The following is a 14,013-nucleotide window of genomic DNA, read 5'->3' on the forward strand; positions in this document are numbered from 1 at the left end:
GAGAAGTTTATTCTCTAATCTATATCCTACATTTGAGCATGGAATGCTACTTTTAAGGATAAATGCACCTTAAAGCACTCCTTGAGCATATGACAAAGGCTCTGCTGTTCATTTACAGCTCGTGCCAAAAGTCTTCACTATCCTGGCTGTGACTATGCAGTGGTGCCCCATAGATTTCCATGGGCCTGTGTCCCTATGCAGGAGATGGTTTTTAGGGTTGTAATGAGCAGACTTGGCCAGGACATCGAAGATTTGCAGAGCTGGATGTAAACAGTGGGGCCACGGCTATCTGATAGCAAAGCCCCGTACACAAGTACCGAATGTCGGCCGAACGATCGGCCGTCTTTTGTCCGGTGCTGTCCTGTCGGTTGAAAAGTGCTAAAGACTGCACACGAATTTTGTCGGCCAACAACAGCCGACTGCAGAAGTGATGCCATGTGATGGTTAACTTTCCGTGTGTTTTTCTTCTCTGAGCATGCCCAGTCTTGCTCATCTGCTGTTAGTTGGCCGAATTCTGTACTGACTGGCGAACAATCGGCCGTTCTGGTGAGGGCCAACAAAAATTTTATAGCCTGCACACCCGATTCTGTTCGGCCGAAAAGTCACAGTCAGTTGTCGGAAGCATCATACTAACAAGCCGACAATCGGCCGATCGTTCGGCGGCCGAATATTTATGGCCGACAATTGCTACGTGTGTACGGGCCTTTAATCTGCATCTGTAAAGGGGGAGGGTGTAAAGACTGTTGGGTAAAGACTGGGGAAGGGAGTCAAAGAAAAAAAGTGCCCTTTCTTTTAAAGTGCTTATCCTTTAAAAGGTAACTCCTCTTTCATGGAAAAAATAATATAGAAAAAAAAACAGCATATACAATCGTTACACAAGCCATATTGACATAAAATTTTTTTAAAAAAATAAATTAAATTACCTGTCCTTTTTTCAATTTGCAGCACTGTATTTTCTGTAAAACTCAATGAATTATGACAACCTGGAGGCGTTCCATATGCAGTGGGTGTACAGATTACCCCCAGAAATGTAATTTCCTGCTTGGGTCAAGAACTCTGCACTGAGATACAATTCAGGTTTTAGGCATCCTCTGTAACAATAAATGTAATTTTTACTTGAGATACTCACTAAGGTTAGGTCCAAATCTATGCGTTCCCTGCATGCCGCGTTTGCGTGGTCACAGCAGCCCTTTCATTTAAATGGGCTGCTGTACCTGCAGAAAACACAGGGAAAAGGTCCATGCACCTTTTCAAAATGGTACCTGCAGGGAACCCATGTGGTTTTTATGCACCTGAAAACATGCTGCGTTTTCAGATATGTGGGAGTGGCACCCCCAATGCGTGTGCCAAAGAGCAGCACCTTTTGCTTGCGGTTGCGGTAATTTTGTACCTTCGATTGTAAGCTCCTTGAGGGCAGGGACTGATGTGAATGTACAATGTATATGTGAAGCGCTGCATAAATTGACAGCGCTATACAGTATAAGTACCTGAAATAAAATAAATTTGTACAATTTTACACACATTCCCGCACCTGCAGAAGTGTGAACCTAGTCTAAGGGGTAATCTCTACTAAAGGGATGCTGACCCTGCAGCTCAGAAAGACAGTGCACCAGCTGATTATAATAACTATTCACTCCCATTCAGAAACCGAAATCTGCAGAGAGAATGCTTAGACCCCTGCAAAGTACACTAATCCAGGGGATTTTTTGTTTTCTTTTAACAAAAGTGGAGTTACTCTTTTTTTTAAAGATGCTTTTCAATAGTTTTAAAAACCGATTTATAAAGGGAATTTAGGCTTCCAAGCATGCACGCACTTCTTAACAAAATTGTTTACTTCAAAACATTTCAGCTTACACATTTTAGTTCTATTTATGGTAACATTGTTACCATAGCAGCCTCAAGATCCTAATGTGGATGGGTGGGGAGTGGAGTATTTTCAAATGTAGGTTCTTAGTTGGCAGCCCCTTACTTGTACCCGTGGAAGCTATATTTACTAAACAGCTCTCTGTGTCTGTTCTTAACCCTTTTTTGTAAAACTTTACAAGCTTTTGGTTTTATAGACCAGTTTAGTAGATGCAATCCTAAAACCTTTTTTCTTTTTTTTTACAGTGTGCCGCCTCCTTCAAAACTGAGTAGAATTATTACTTTAGCTGCAAAAGTGACATTTTTTGGACTAGTAAGTTATGGTTGTTTTTGTGTAAGTAGAAGAACTGTCCGATTTATCCTTTCAGTGCCAGCCACAAAGTATTGCCTTCAAAGACTGAACCAAATGAGAATGTGGGATTTTTAAATTGAACCATCTTATTTATATACTACAGAGCTATTCATTTATTGTGTCCATCGCTGGTCACATGCGGCTGTCCAGAACTTGTCTGTGAAATACCTGTTTGAAGTGAAAGCGCCATAAAAGTCAACTTTGTGTACATCAGATGGCAGCTACTGCAGGTTCTGAAGAAACCATACTATGCCTGTGACAATAGGGTTTTCTAATGAACACAGGCTATTCCAGCAGAGTGAATAATGGAACTATAGTAGCCATTGTTAAAATATTGTGGGGGAAAAGATGCCTCAATGTATCAATGAGGCTTAAAAAAAAAAAAAAATAAAATGGGAAATCATTCACTAAAGGTAAACTGTGACAAAATGTGTAACTCATGATAAAACCTCAGTTTGAATAGGGTTGGAAAGGGTTTGGACAAGCCCCTTTGTTTTTTTCATTTATGTGCCTGTTGGAGATATTTCACCTCCCTTCTTATCCTGATGGCTAACATCAGTAGGACAGGAAGTGAAGGACGTGATCGTGATAATAGAAAAGTATCACATCTAACCCTTCCCTACTTTATTTAAAACGTAAGAATGGCTAGAGTTACCATTTAACAAAAGCCACAGGACTTGAAATGGGCTTTATGTATGAGGAAAATTACTGAATGCATGATTAGACTGCTGGATGGCTGTTACTTCAGTCTGTACACCTTGTGTTGCCTGTATCCAGGCTTAAAAATGGACATTTATCGAAATATCTGTTGCCTACACCGACCAATCTGATTACTCCAGTACAGCTTTGAAAATTCTATTAGGGACACACTTCTTCAGACACTTGGATAAATGAGATTTAGAAAAGTCAGCACTTTAAAAGAGCCACTAAAAAGAAGACAGGCATGATAAATAACAGATTCCACTGTTGCAGAATCCATGGCATTTCAATATGCCTTATTTTTTGGTCTGTATACATGTCCTATGAAATTACAGCTTGCGTCACTTTGTCATATTCACCTTCCTAACCCATTTTCTGGAACACCCTTGTGCAGAATTTTCTTTTATTTTGTTTTGCCTTCTATACTTCACCCAGCACACACAACCTTGTATGATAAATCATTTGCACCACCTTATCGGTTTAGAGGAAATAAGACTCTTCTGTTTTGCTATTATTTTATTTGCACACGTATTTCTAGATTAGGATTAGTGGACACACACAGCTTAAACTAAATTTTGTTTTTTTGAGTAGTTGGTAGTTTTACATGAATGTACACTTACTCTTGCACAGGACCATGGGTTTGGATGAAAACAGGAAGTCTGATGTACATTGATGGCTCTTTTTGCTTTTAATACAGATGTCATTTAAAATTTACACTTACTCTAAATCAGTAGGAGATATGTCCTCATTACCAAATCACTTTTTGTTTAACAGACCCACTGTGATAGACTTGAAGTTCGGCAAAATCTATCTGCAATGCACAAACAGAGCAGCACTACTATAGCACATTGATCAGTTTATTTACATTTTAGTTTTTTTGGGGGGGTTTTCAACTGCATAGCTTACCTTTTTTTAAGTCTGCAATTAACTTTTTTAAATAGAGGTACATTCATGATACTAACTGAAACAGTGGATTATGGTATTCTTTTTGGTGGCTGCTTGTTTAAGCCAATATGCTGAAAGATATAGGTACTTCGTAAAATTACCTACTAAAAACGCCAATCTGATTTTTTTTTTTTTTTTTTTTTCTTGATTGGGTTCTATGAACTGTTGCACACGGTTTCTAACTTAACTCTGTAAATGAAGCCAACCTATAGTTCATAGACCTTGTAAATTCTCTGACTGTCAATAGCAGAGCTACCCTCAAAACTTGCTTGGATCCCTTCCCAAGAGCAATGGTAGTATTTAACTAATGTGAACTTGCTGAAAGTGTATGCAAGATTAAAATCCAATTAAAAGGCCATTGTCCAAAATCCCGACTCAGTTTTTGTAAAGGAGTTAATAATAAGCTCTCAACTGTGTATGTTTGCTGTGTTTCTGCTTTAGGCAAGGCATTTTCCCAGGCTCCAATATCAATTCAGAGGGACTGCTTAACCCACTGGTTGAAGAAAGCTGATTTGCTGCTATTGGTAGCCTTGACTTAGGTCTTCCTTAAGACTCATTGGTTAAATGAGAGTCCTCCGCATGGATTGGAACTTTATTATACATATTTTTTAAATGTGGTTAGTATCCATTTTATATGAAATGGGTTTTTGTGCCCCTTTTGTTGCTAACCTAGATAACTACAGAAATGTACATCGGTGGTTCTGTTTAAATCCTATGCACAATTTTAAGAGAAGGTGAAGTTTACTAATGTTTAAAGGAAGCCTGGTATGAGAGAAATATGTGGGCTGCCCTTAAAGATCTCCTGGAAATGCTACTTTTCTGTCACACACATCCAACATAAAGCAAGTATGCTGCCAGTGAAATGAGAACTACCAATGAATACCTTTTTCAGGTTTAGTGATGGAGTATTGAAGTGATCATTTCAAGTAGGATCCCAATGGCAGGCCACATCCCCCCCCCCCCCCCCCCATGGCAGATTTCTGCATTTCTGTTCTTTTTTAATTTCGATTAGTGGGTTTCAGGTTTTTATAATATCTGATTTTCTAGTATTGTGCAACTCTCTCCCCAACATCAATTTAATTTGCTTTAAGTGTTCTCAGTTATCCAAATTGTTGCTTCTGAACCAATAAACAAGTATGGAAAAAAAAACAGAATTAAAGTAAAAACTATTTTTTTTTTTTTTTCATTTTACAATCGGTTTCAGATTTTTAGAGCAAAAAAAAAAAAAAAAAATCTTAGGAAGACGCTTGGCTATGGAAGTTACAGTTTATTTACTTCTGTCTTTTTTGCTAGTGTAAGCTTTTGCTGCCACTTTATACTTTTAGATCCTAATAAATGTTGTTAAAAAGCCGTAAAAATAACATTGATACTGTAACCATTTTATAACTGTATTCCTACCCAGGGAATACCATGTACGCGTCTTCTGTGCATGGAATAATGTTGCATTTTGTATTTTCTCTAACCTGTCTCTGTTGCATACCAAATATTTTAAAATTGTACATTTTAAGCTATTAGTAACTGTTTTTGAATAATTAACTTTTTGGACATCAGTTTTGTGTCTCAGGAATTTAACATTGTCTTACTTTAAGGGGTGCCTTGTCTTCCTTTTTGTTTCATTAATATATAGTGTCTTTTGTGTCATTTGTCATTAATTTAAAGAATATTTAAAGTGAACCTATCAGTTGATTTAACTAACAGTAGTGGCAAATTGCAGTAAGTATTGATAATAATACTTTGTCATATACTTTCTCAACATCTGAAAACCCCTTTTAAAGGTACTTGCTAGTACATTATGACCTTAATTCTTTTTGGAGTATCAAGAACCGTTTTTGTAGGCACTTTCTAGTACATCAGGGCCAAATGCTCACTGGTTTTACCAAGAACTATTTTTATAGGTACTTACTAGTGCTTCATGGTCCACATGCTCAATCTCATAACCAGGATAAGCCAAAATCGCAATTCTTACCGATTTATTTCTAACTCTCTGTGGTATTATGGCATGATCTGTAATTTGTAAAATTATTATAGCTAAATCTAGCAAAATTTACTATTAAAATTAAAAATTTAGACTGCCTCCTTATTTCTTCATTTTGAGTTTTGTTTTCTTGGGTATTTATAATTCCTTAAATTTGATTGAAATATAAGTTGTGCTTTTCCCCCATTACTTGAAACGTTGAGCTGAACCCTCATCACACTTTCAGCTTTTTTTTTTTTTTTGGACCTTGTTATATGTTTTTTCTTTGGGGATAATCTTGTTTGAGAATCCAAAATTGTCCATGGAAATTTGAGAAAGTCTTGTCATAACAACTGATTTATTTTTAGCTGTACAGTATTTGTCATTTTAGCAAATGTTTGCTGAATGATTTTGTTTATATTGGAAGCTAAAGCCTCTGTACTAAATGCTTGAATGGAATGGGCAGGGTTAGCACTGTACTGAGCAAGAGCTATTAAGCATGAGCAGCAAGCTTAGAATTCCTCTGCCCGCTCCCTGCTCAGCTGAGACATGAAGTAAGGAGGAAAACTTTTAGCCCAGCAAGCTCCATGTAGCATGTTCACTGTCTGCAGACAGTTCACATCCCATATGCCAGGTCTGAAAACCATTGGATGCTCACTTCCAACATTGTAGGAGTTAAAACAAACAATTTTTGCATCCTAGCAACACAGGACATTTTGGTTGTTAAATGCTTTTTTTTTTTTTTTTCAGCCAGGCTTCTGGGGAAGCCCAAATGGCCTACAGGTATAACAATAAATTTAATACTATTTTAACAATAACATTTTACAAAGCTGCACAGTTTAATATCTATTTGGGCCCCTTGACTGCAGAGCCTAATTGCTAGGTTTTTAGCAATTATTAATCGCCTGACTGGTTCACTTTAAAGATTTTACTTAAAGGGTTATTTCACCTTTACCAAAAACTGCCTATGCAGATGAGGGACGTCTGTAGATGAAAACCAACTGTGCAGCTTTGGCTATAATCGAATAATGCCCTTGCTGTAGGTGTAGGCCATTTATGTACCTCATGAAGCCTGACCTGAAAACTCTTAGGACGTTGCAAAACGAGGCCTAGCTATTATTGTTGACCATCACAGGATCGAGCCCTTTCTGATTCCAACCTTCTCATATGTGTTTTCTCTCCTCTGTTGCAGTAACTCTAAGGTCAGAGTCTAAAAGATTACTCCTGAGATAGTGAAAAAGTGAATGGTAATAGCTAGGGCTCGCTTAGCAACATCCTGGGAGTTTTCAGGTCAGGCTCCATGAGGTATGTAAAAGGCCTACACCTAAAGCAAGGGCATTGGTCAACTGTAGTTAAAGCTACAGTTCATTATCTACAAATGCCCCTTGTATGCATTGACAGCTTTTTTTTTTTGGTAAAGGCAAACTAACCCTTTAATAAGAGGTTACTTGAATCATATTGTTTACTATCTATCTACTTTCTAGGCTATATAGTTTTTTTTTTTTTTTTGTTTCAAATAATACAGTTGTGAGCTGCATATTGCTGAAATAAAAATTGTTTGCTGTTGTAATTTGGGAGGGTAGATCAAGCTAGTTGGGTAATTTTCTTTTGCTTATCCTCCAGAAACCCAGACCACAACCCCACCCTAATTCCACAATTATAAACTCCTAGTAGAAATTCACTGTGAGAATTCCTATTTATTTTAAGGGAAAGGCCAGGCACCCACCATTTAAGTCTGATAGTGGATGATCTTTCCATAGTATGGAATAGAGACTCCACTGTGAATTCCCGGCTGGAAGAATCTTCAAGAGGAGGTTATCTGTCTCCCAGTGGCTCGCACAATTAGGAGCTATGAGCAGTCAAGATTTGGATGGATGCAGATGGAGAACAGGTTTTCTAGAAAGGACTGATATTACAGTTTAGTTCCAACCTATGTTAAAGAATTATCCAAAAATCTTGTCCTAAAAGAATATAACACTCATTTTGCCATGTTCGCTTCTGTTTTAGATCTGTATTTGCCATAATGCTGCATATTTGACCAGCTAGGACACCAGCCTTTTGAGGGCTTAAAAGTTCAGTTGAGAGCTAAGGCTACGTTCACATCTAGGCATTGCTATTTTATAGGCTTTTTTTTATAGGCGTTTTTACAAGCGTTTAACAGGTGTTTTTTGCAGGTGTTTGGAGGAAGGCATTGACATCTAACAAAAATGTCTGTAATCTGCCCAAAAAAAAAGCTCATGTACTTTTTGGGGCATTGGGCGTTTTTTGCTCAAGGCGTCGGAACGCTCAGATGTGAACAGGGGCCATTAAAATGAATAGGATTTGTCTTGTTGGGCGTTTTTATTGAGCTGATCCTTAGAGCAGGAAAACACCCCAAAACTCCTACATGTGAACGTAGCCTAACATAAGAACATTGGCAACTGTGACTGTTATTACCAGAGGCATGCCTTGAATGTAGAATACACTGCCTGTGCACTGCAGAAAAAACAGATTTCTGTGATCAAGGCTTTAATAATGTTAACTGAACATTTAATTACTTGAGCTTACTGTGCAGAAATGGTTACTTCAGTAGATTTTTGTTTCCTTTTAAATCTGCAAGCCTTTAGTCAGATACTCTATGCAACACTTCACAAAAAGTTCCTTCGTTTTTTTTATTAGCCAGAATAGCGTTTTTCAATATTTCTGTTTCAGGAAACTTGCACTAGTTGTACAGTATGTGCTACAATTGCTGACCACCTTCTGAAAATTCTTGTTGCCTGGTTGTGCAGGAACACTCATGCAGGAAGTAAAGTCAAAGTCTGAACTGCATATTTGTTTTGTCTTAGACCCAGATAGCATCAAGACAGCTAGGGAAATGGCTTTTTCAAAAAATAGCAATGGCTCACTGATTTCTGAAAAAGCTTGTTAGCTTGAGTATAGGGCTAATGAGTTCTTACAGAGCCTCTATAAAGTAACCTATCGTGTAGTTATGTACTGTGGTTTGACCACGACCCTTGCTCAGTGACGTGTTGAATCTTATGGTTGTAAACTTCAAACATGAAAATTGAACAAAGCGTATCTATCTCTACTGTGTACTAACCTGAATCCAAAGCACAGAGTCAGGTTTTTCTCTGACCTCTCCTCTCTCTATCTGCCTAACTTAATCCTAATACATTAAGGCTGGGTTCACACTGAATACCGATGCGGCTCACAGCAGGGGGACACCAGTGTGTCCCTGTTCTCCGTTTCAGTGATGAATCGGGCCTGAATTTTTGCCTGAATTCGGACCTGAAACTGAGCCAAAGACGCACAGGGCATCTGTGCAATGCGCTTCGTGACGGCCCCGGAGATGTATGAACCGGCTCCATTGAGAGGCAGTCACAATCTCCTGTCATGCAAATTGGATGCGGCGAAACCAGCATCCATTTTGCACAAGTGTGAACCCAGCCTTAAAGGAGTTGTTCGGTTCTCACTACACGTATGCCCTAGGCGTGTGCAGCTCAACATACAGCTAAACCTTTAATCCTATAATAACCAGTCCTTTTGTAACTTAAGGCTTTATTCCAGTGAAAGAATGGTGGTCACATGAAACAGGTTACAAGTCGGATATGCAAATAGGATTGTGAATAGTCAGGTGAAACTGTGAATAAACAGATAAAAGCATATAATCAGTATACAAACATAAACAATATATGCATTGAGTATATAACTAACAGCTCTGAGCATACCAGCGATGCCTCCAAGAGGTTTCAGGAATCTTCCCACAGCAACCTCAGATGTTGTCTGCTCTTCCATGAGAGAGGTCTAAAATGGAGATTTTCTCAGAGAGGGGTGGAACTAATACTCAGTAATAGAGAGCAAGAAATACCATAAAGTACTGTCCAACAATTGTCTTTGTCACAGTGGCATCTTGTGGACAATATTGGTATTACAACTTCCACTAACATTAATTATTTCTAAGCTGGAGGCATGACAGGAGTTGTAAAGTCAGGAAGGTTTTTTATCTTAATGCATTCTATTCATTAAAATCATTCTGTGTGTAGCAGCACCCCTAATACTCACCTGTGCCCCTTCTCTGTCCAGCGAAGTCCATGAGTCCCTCTGCCATCCTGGGACTCTCCCTCCTGATTGTGTGTGTGTGTGTGTGTGTGTGTGTGTGTGTGTGTATGTATGTGTGTGTGTATGTATATATATATATATATATATATATATATATATATATATATATATATATATATATATATAATCTCTCTATCTCACAAGAGTGAGTACACCTCACGTTTTGTGATTCTTTTCATGTGACAACACTGATGAAATAACACTTTGCTACAATGTACAATGGTGAGTGTACAGCTTGTATAACAGTGTAAATTTGCAGTCCCCTCAAAATAACTCCACACACAGCCATAAAGGCTGCCCTTTGCAAAGCCAACTGCACAGAGGAGGTAAGTGTAACATGTTTATTTTTATTGGAAAAAAAACAGAGACTTTACAATCACTTTAATCTACTGTGAATTCTTTGCTTCATACGTGTAACTAGAGTTAGCTTTTTTAAAAAAATTTGAGCGTATTTATGACTACAGTATTTTGCTTAAAACTATAATTTTAATGTTTTTAAGATACTGTTCTACTCTCCTAAGAGATGTTTTAGCAGGTTGTTATTTTCCTGCTAAAATAGTCTTTCTTTTTTTCTCATTTAATTAGAATGTATTTTTGTAAATCTAATGGAAATGTGACTGTTAATACCATAAGAAAATGGGGTCCTTTTTTTAAATGTAATGCATTAAAGGAGTTGTGAAATCAGAAGGTTTTTTTATCTAAATGCTTTCTTTGCATTAAGATAAAGAAAACCTGGGTGTAGCAGCCTCCCCAGCACCCCCTAATACTTACCTGAGGTCCTTATCTGTTGAGCGATGTCCTTGAGTCCCTCGGCCGTCGGGGACTCTCCCTTCTGATTGGCTAGGACACAGCCATGGCGCCATTTGCTCCTGCGGCTGTCAATCAATGTCAGAGAATCAGAGGTGAGAGGGGCCGGGGCTGAACGGCAGCTCCACGTCTCAATGGACACATGGAGCTGCAGCTCGACTCGGGTGCCCCCCCATAGCAAGTTGCTTGCTATGGGGGCACTCGCCAGGAGGGAGGGGCTAGGAGCAGCAATAAGGGACCCGAGAGGAGATTCTGGGCTGCTCTGTGCAAAACCAACTGCACAGAGGAGGTAAGTTATAGTGTGTGTGTGTGTGTGTGTGTGTGTGTGTGTGTGTGTGTGTGTGTGTGTGTGTGTGTGTGTGTGTTTTTTTTTTTTTACGAGACTTTACAATCACTTTAAGATCTGTTAAAACAGAACTCCACAGTTACATTTTACTGTTTGAATTGGGATTTATGAACTTTGTTCTGGCAAAATATTTGTAATCCTGTTCAGCTGCTTTATCATTTGCACTTCTTTGACACAATGCAAAATCAGCAGGGCCTACTGCTAAGTTTACAACTTCCGGTGTCACCTGCCTGCTCATTAAAATATGTAATGAGCGCCATCCCGCTGCTGTTGTCCTCCCTATTTTTTCTCCCCTTATGAACTGCCTAAACACCAGTGCTTGAAAACTGACTGAACTGTGCAATACAGCTGCATTATAGTGCATGACTTCCCGCATTCAGACTTTTGAGTGTGCTGAAAATTTTGGGGAAAAATATGAGGTTAGATTTCAGGCAGGTAAAGAAGCGGTGATTTAGGCCCCTTACACGCATGGAGGCCGTCAGGCGGACTCAGTTTTTCTCAGCAGGGGATCAATCTGCCGATCCCCCGCTGAGCAGGCGGTTGACAGCTGTGTCTCCGCGCTGTGTGCGGAGACACAGCTGTCAGGTCCCCATTCTTCTCTATGGGGGAATCGGATGGGAACGAACCGTCTGTCCGTTCTCTTCCGATCCGAAGGCGGACTGAAAATTCGGGTTTCCATCCGTACGGTTTTGACGGATCGGATGTCAGCGGACATGTCTCCGCTGACATCCGATGCCCCACAGGGATGCATGGGGCATAGAGATGCATGGGGCGTCCGTTCAGATCCGCCTGTCAGTTTTTTTGGCGGATCTGAACGACTCCCTGTGTGAAAGGGCCTTTACATTTATATATTTTTGTAAATGAATGCATAATTGATTTTGAGGATTTTGTTTGCCTAAATTTTATACTAGATATACATTTATACACTTAATTTTTTATGTAAGTGTTTGCTTTCAGCACAGTGAAAAAAGTATTTAGTCGAGGGCAGTAATATGCATTTTTTTAAAGCAGTCACATGATGTCCTTTTTAGTTGAAAAAACTTTGATCTTTCCTCTTCAAGATTGATCAACTGCTAGCATTCGAAAAAAGTGTAAATTCAGGAACCTACACCATGGAGGAAACCATGGAAGGCTTGGGATTACTGACCAATTCCTAAAAAGTTGTCTAGCTCTCTCAATTCAGTACTTTGTTATTAACATGAAAAAAAGATGCAGTCCTGGCTTTTTGATAACCATGAAAGCCAGGCAACTAGGCAGTGTGGCCCTCAATATTCCCCCTCCGTGCTCCTTCTTTAAAAAAAAAAAAAAAAACCTCCACCCAAAGCTGTGTAGTGCAATGAAAAGGAACAGATGAAAAAAAAGTCCTAACCGGTGCAATACCTAACTAATATATCTTTCCTTTTTTTAAGTCTTTTGAACATATTTACAATACCTGTCCTATTCATGGAACATTTAGAGCAATCACAATTATTTCAGTGGGTGGTGGAGGCATATATGTAAAGTTTTCCTACAAAGGTAAAACGTATTCACTACTAAACTTTTTCCAAACCTTAATGTTCCGCTTTAACAAAGAACTTTTCTTTTAAATTTTAGCTTTGCCAAATGGTTTTGGAAAGGCTGACAAGGAACAGATGTGCAAGTGGTTTAATGTATAAACTTGCTTTAATGAAGGCAACTGATTTAATGTATAAACTCATATTAGTGTTCTAAGCCCTAGGAGTTAAAAGCGAATTCTGAGATCTAAAAAATAAATCTTTAGACTGGGTTCACACTTATGCGATCCCAGACATCGCATGTAATTTGCACCACATCGCTGTGCACATCACATGCAATGGCTGTGTGATGGGAATTCAGCCATACAGTTTGTAGGACTGAAATGACATCCCATTCTCACCAAAATGGTGCAGGACCCCTTTTTTTTTTTTTTTTTTTATCCGCACTGGAGTCAGATCGCTTGGCTCTTAAGACACATGCAAAACCAATTCCACAGTTTGCACTGCATTCTGCAAAACCGTTTGGGGGGGTGTCATTACTTTACATTGACACCCGCAGTGGTTCGCAGACACCCGCAGTGGTTCGCAGATGTCAGCGTGAACTACCTGCAGTTCAAATGCGATGCACAAACCCGCTTAGGAATCACAGGGGTTCCTACATCGCACCACTGTCGGCCGAGCCTTATACTCACCTAGGTGCATGCAGCATCCAATGCTGCATCTGTTCCCCGCTGGCTCTGCAGTGAGAACTAAGCAATCAAACACAGCTGATCGCTCAGTTCTCCCCTCTGCTCTAAGCTTTAGCCCACGTTCACATTGGTCTGATTTGACATGTTAAATCGCATGTCAAATTGGAGCCAATTGCCGGCAATGGCACCCTCCAAAGTGCGGCGCTGCACTGATTCCCAAAAGTGGTTTCGGCAATACTTTTGGTGACTTGGGGGGGGCAATTTCAATAGACATCTGTGGAGGAATCCACACAGATGTCTGTGAAATTGCCCCTGAAGTCATGAAGTCATCATGTGAGTTCAGCTGAACTCACGTGATTTTAAACCCGCTTCAGTGTGAACCTCGGCTTAGTCGGCTGTCTGCTCAAAACTGGTCACAGGAGTGCAGAATGAACTTAACTCATATGATCCATAAAAGTATGGCCAAAAAAGCTTTTATGAATATGCCATATGTCAAGTGTTTGGGGGTGGTATATGCATACACCTTTTTATCCTGCTCTATGCTGGAAAAGTATAGACCTACTTTACAATGAACTGCATACATATGTTTTGCTCCTGTTCTGCAGAGTATGCACAAAGTTGAAAAAATTGATGCACAGTTTTGTGTATATTTCTGTTGTAGCAGTCAAATGCATTTTTGGAAGAACACCATTCCCAATTTACCCTCCATTATGGCAACATGAGAAGGGGGGAAGTGTGTGACAGTTATTGCAGGGGTTTCATCTGCA

At 39.3% G+C, this 14,013-nt stretch overlaps 1 protein-coding gene across 1 annotated transcript in view; it reads left to right on the forward strand.

Moving 5' to 3' along the window:
• Window positions 1-2,551, forward strand: part of TRABD (TraB domain containing) — a 35,851-nt gene extending 33,300 nt beyond the window's left edge. The window contains exon 9 of the mRNA XM_082256748.1: window positions 2,110-2,551. Coding sequence (XP_082112874.1) covers window positions 2,110-2,290 — 181 coding nt within the window. The 3' untranslated portion in view covers window positions 2,291-2,551. The remainder of the gene's footprint in view (window positions 1-2,109) is intronic.
• The last annotated feature ends 11,462 nt before the right edge of the window (window positions 2,552-14,013 follow it).

The sequence above is a fragment of the Pelophylax lessonae genome (genome assembly GCF_965119305.1).
Source record: "Pelophylax lessonae genome assembly, chromosome: 4".
In the NCBI taxonomy this organism is placed as follows: Eukaryota; Metazoa; Chordata; class Amphibia; order Anura; family Ranidae; genus Pelophylax; species Pelophylax lessonae.